Genomic DNA, 418 nt, shown 5'->3' on the forward strand with positions numbered 1-418 from the left:
TTACGGTTGTGTTCCACTGCAGGTGATCGTGGAGAAGTTCGGACAGGTGGCGCGGTTCGGCTTCATGCACCTGGTGGCCACCAACGTGGCCATCTGGATCCGCATGGTGGTCTGGGAGTCGGCCACAGACTCCATCGAGGTCATGTACTCCGACAGTAAGTTCTTTTTTCAGTTTGCGTTTCTTTTCCTTCGTCTTGTGTCGCTCTTTTTAATGACGGAGGTGTTTTTTACGGTCTTTATGAATCATTTTCATTCTTTTACGTTCCATATTTTGTTTGTTTATTTTACAACGATTTTGTTGTTGCGATTCACCGTGTGATGTTACTGTAGCAGCTTATGATTTATGCTTATATCGGTAATGTATTACGTACAGCATAATGGGAAGAGTTTTAGCAAAGTTCATGATAACAGCAATGAT

General features: G+C 43.1%; 1 protein-coding gene across 1 annotated transcript in view; it reads left to right on the forward strand.

Annotated features, from left to right (window-relative positions):
* The window catches only part of LOC119594872 (proton channel OtopLc-like), a 98,349-nt gene that overhangs the window by 90,779 nt on the left and 7,152 nt on the right, over positions 1–418 (forward strand). The window contains exon 9 of the mRNA XM_037943951.1: positions 23–155. Within this exon, the coding sequence (XP_037799879.1) occupies positions 23–155 (133 nt within the window). The remainder of the gene's footprint in view (positions 1–22; positions 156–418) is intronic.

The sequence above is a fragment of the Penaeus monodon genome, chromosome 34 (assembly GCF_015228065.2).
Source record: "Penaeus monodon isolate SGIC_2016 chromosome 34, NSTDA_Pmon_1, whole genome shotgun sequence".
NCBI classification, from domain to species: domain Eukaryota; kingdom Metazoa; phylum Arthropoda; class Malacostraca; order Decapoda; family Penaeidae; genus Penaeus; species Penaeus monodon.